The 2538-nt window shown below is 49.4% G+C and overlaps 1 protein-coding gene across 1 annotated transcript; it reads left to right on the forward strand.

The window, feature by feature from the left end:
* Positions 1–673: 673 nt before the first annotated feature.
* Positions 674–1704, forward strand: LOC136533048 (serine/threonine-protein phosphatase 7 long form homolog). Its single transcript, XM_066525615.1, has 4 exons — positions 674–784; positions 879–1073; positions 1156–1364; positions 1452–1704. Exons 1-4 carry the CDS (start codon positions 758–760, stop codon positions 1702–1704), a joined length of 684 nt encoding a protein of 227 aa, XP_066381712.1. The 5' UTR covers positions 674–757.
* The last annotated feature ends 834 nt before the right edge of the window (positions 1705–2538 follow it).

A 2538-nucleotide genomic window follows, 5' to 3' on the forward strand; every position in this document is an offset into this window, starting at 1 on the left:
ATTCAACAATTCGTATGAAAACATTGCATTGTTCATGTTTTGCTCTATAGTCCATGCTCTTTATAAAGTGACATGAACTAATACTTTTTCATGCTTGTTTTTTTTTGCAGGTTTTGAATGTGCTGAGGCCAATGACACATGAGGCCTCTACGACCATGGTCTACGACGAGAGGTACACGCCCCTCCTGAAGCTGGCGAACCTTGCTACCGTTGCTCGTGTTTGTCATCGAGGCACGCCACCTTTCAACCCAGCGGCGCTGACGGCGTTGATAGATCGGTGGCGTCTGGAGACACACAGCTTTCACCTACCATGCGGGGAGATGACGGTCACTCTCGAGGACGTTGCCATGATCCTTGGAGTCAAAATCCGAGGATTCCCAGTGACAGGAGACACGGAGTCTGAAGGATGGCAGCAGCGGGTTGAGCACTTCTTGGGATGGCCCCTAGCGGCAGTTGAGGCTAGCAAGAAACGGCGCAGCAGTGGGGTGTCCCTAAGGTGGCTTCGTCAGCAGTTTCGGGAGTGCCCACCCAACGTAGACACCGAGACCGTGACATACTACTGTCGGGCCTACGTCCTCCACATGTTAGGTACGGTTCTCTTCCCTGACGGCACTGGAGACACGGCGTCCTGGATGTACATCCCGTGCCTTTTGAACTAGGAGGTGCCGGCAATAGGAGTTGGGGCTCGGCTATACTTGCCTTCCTGTACCGTCAGCTTTGCGAGGCTTGCCGCCGTCCTGGAGGCGCGCACGCTACAATGTCAGGCTGCATCACACTGTTGCAGGTAATAAAGCAAAGTTGTACAAGTTACCACTACAATTCAATGTTTTTTCTTAACAAAAGTGATTAACATTCATGTTTCCACTCTTTTTTTGCAGATTTGGATGTGGGAGAGGCTTCCAGTTGGGAGACCGCATCAGCTTGATCCCCCACAACCTTGGTTTCCTCAAGGAGACGCAGTTGTCGCCCCTACCGTGGCACACCTCTACGAGCGAGCCCACGGAACATACCACGTGTCACGCCACACGTACATCAGCTTCACCAACGAGCTGGACACCCTTTTGCCACAGCATGTAAGTTTCCCACCCTTTTGCCCTAATCGAGGATATGTGCACAAATTGAGCGTCGACTAGTTGATGACGACGTTGTGTACAGGTTCAATGGAGCCCATATCGGCGGAGGCAAGTAACGGATCTCAACTTGAGCGCCTTGTGCATGGCAGACGAGGACGTCTGGACGATGAGGACCCCCCTTATTTGTTTCTATGCAGTGGAGTACCATCTCCCTCACCGTGTAGCACGGCAGTTTGGTAGGCTGCAGCCTTCTCCGCCCGATGATTTCTCCACCGGTTGGCAGCTCCACAAGTATGTAACATACAATATTTTGTTCGTTTCACATGAAAGAATCATTGAGTAGGCCTTCATATTGCCGATTTGGTGTAAAATTTGCAGGTTCAATAGACAAAAAAATAAGAAGATCACCAACTGGCAGCTGGAGCACCAGCGCTACATTGATGAGTGGATGTTGATGGAGCAGAACAACATGGGCATCCACGCCGTCCATCGTGACAAGGCATTCCATGATTACCTTGTTTGGTTTGGTCAACGAACAAGGCTTCAATTGAGGCCCGCTTGGACGGAGCAAGACATTGCTGACATTGCGAGCGAGGATGAGGGCAACAACCCATATGACCAAGCTACCTGAGAAGGTAGGCAAGTTGAGATCGCCCCTACGTTAGCCAGAGCTGTAAGTGATACAACTATTTCAATCTCTGAGGTCTTTACTATGATAGAGACTTAAATTATTGTTTTTGTTGCATAGAGCATGGAGATAATGAGGACAGTGGCCGGCCAAGGAAGGGCATTGATGATTCCTGTGGGCAATCCTGATGAGGCCTCCATGTTACGACAGCACATTCAGGTAGTCTTCTCTCATTCAGTTGATGTTACATCTTTATATAGTTTTGCGACCAACCCCACTTACTAATAGTGCTTTCAAAATGCAGCGTGCCATGCATCGCCTACGAAAGGTAGCTGCACGCCTTGGATGTAGACGTTCCCCGGATGTGGTAGTCCCACAATAGCTTGGTGCTGGACCTTCTACTGCACATGTTGGAGGGACTTCATCTTCACATGGTGCACATGGTGGCAGGACTTCTTCTTCACATGGTGCAGCAACTACTGCAGAGGGTGGTCAAGGACATGGTCATTATGATGATGAAGTTGATGAAGGACAGGGAGAGTACTATGATCATGAGTATGATGAGATTGGCATGTCCCAGCTTGGAGATGCACCCCAAGGAACTCAAGGCCCCTCCGGTTCTGGACGTCCACATAGGACGCTCAGACCAGTGGACAGGTACACTCTAGGTACCTATCCGTTTGGGAGGGGAAAGCATTACGCTCGTCGTCCACGTTAAGGTACAAGGAGCGATAAAAGATCCAAAGACTTTATATGCTTTATTTTGTGCATGGACTATGTATGCATTGGACCTTGTACTATGTTTGGACTATGTTTTTTGATTGATGAAGCATATGT

This window comes from Miscanthus floridulus, unplaced genomic scaffold, assembly GCF_019320115.1.
Source record: "Miscanthus floridulus cultivar M001 unplaced genomic scaffold, ASM1932011v1 fs_776_1_2, whole genome shotgun sequence".
NCBI classification, from domain to species: Eukaryota; Viridiplantae; Streptophyta; class Magnoliopsida; order Poales; family Poaceae; genus Miscanthus; species Miscanthus floridulus.

Bases quoted from the DNA above. Each gene is read 5' to 3' on its own strand.
- LOC136533048 (XM_066525615.1), top strand. From the start codon at position 758: ATGTCAGGCTGCATCACACTGTTGCAG. The intron at 785-878 runs GTAATAAAGCAA...CTTTTTTTGCAG, and splicing joins GCTGCATCACACTGTTGCAG to ATTTGGATGTGGGAGAGGCT. The intron at 1,074-1,155 runs GTAAGTTTCCCA...CGTTGTGTACAG, and splicing joins ACACCCTTTTGCCACAGCAT to GTTCAATGGAGCCCATATCG.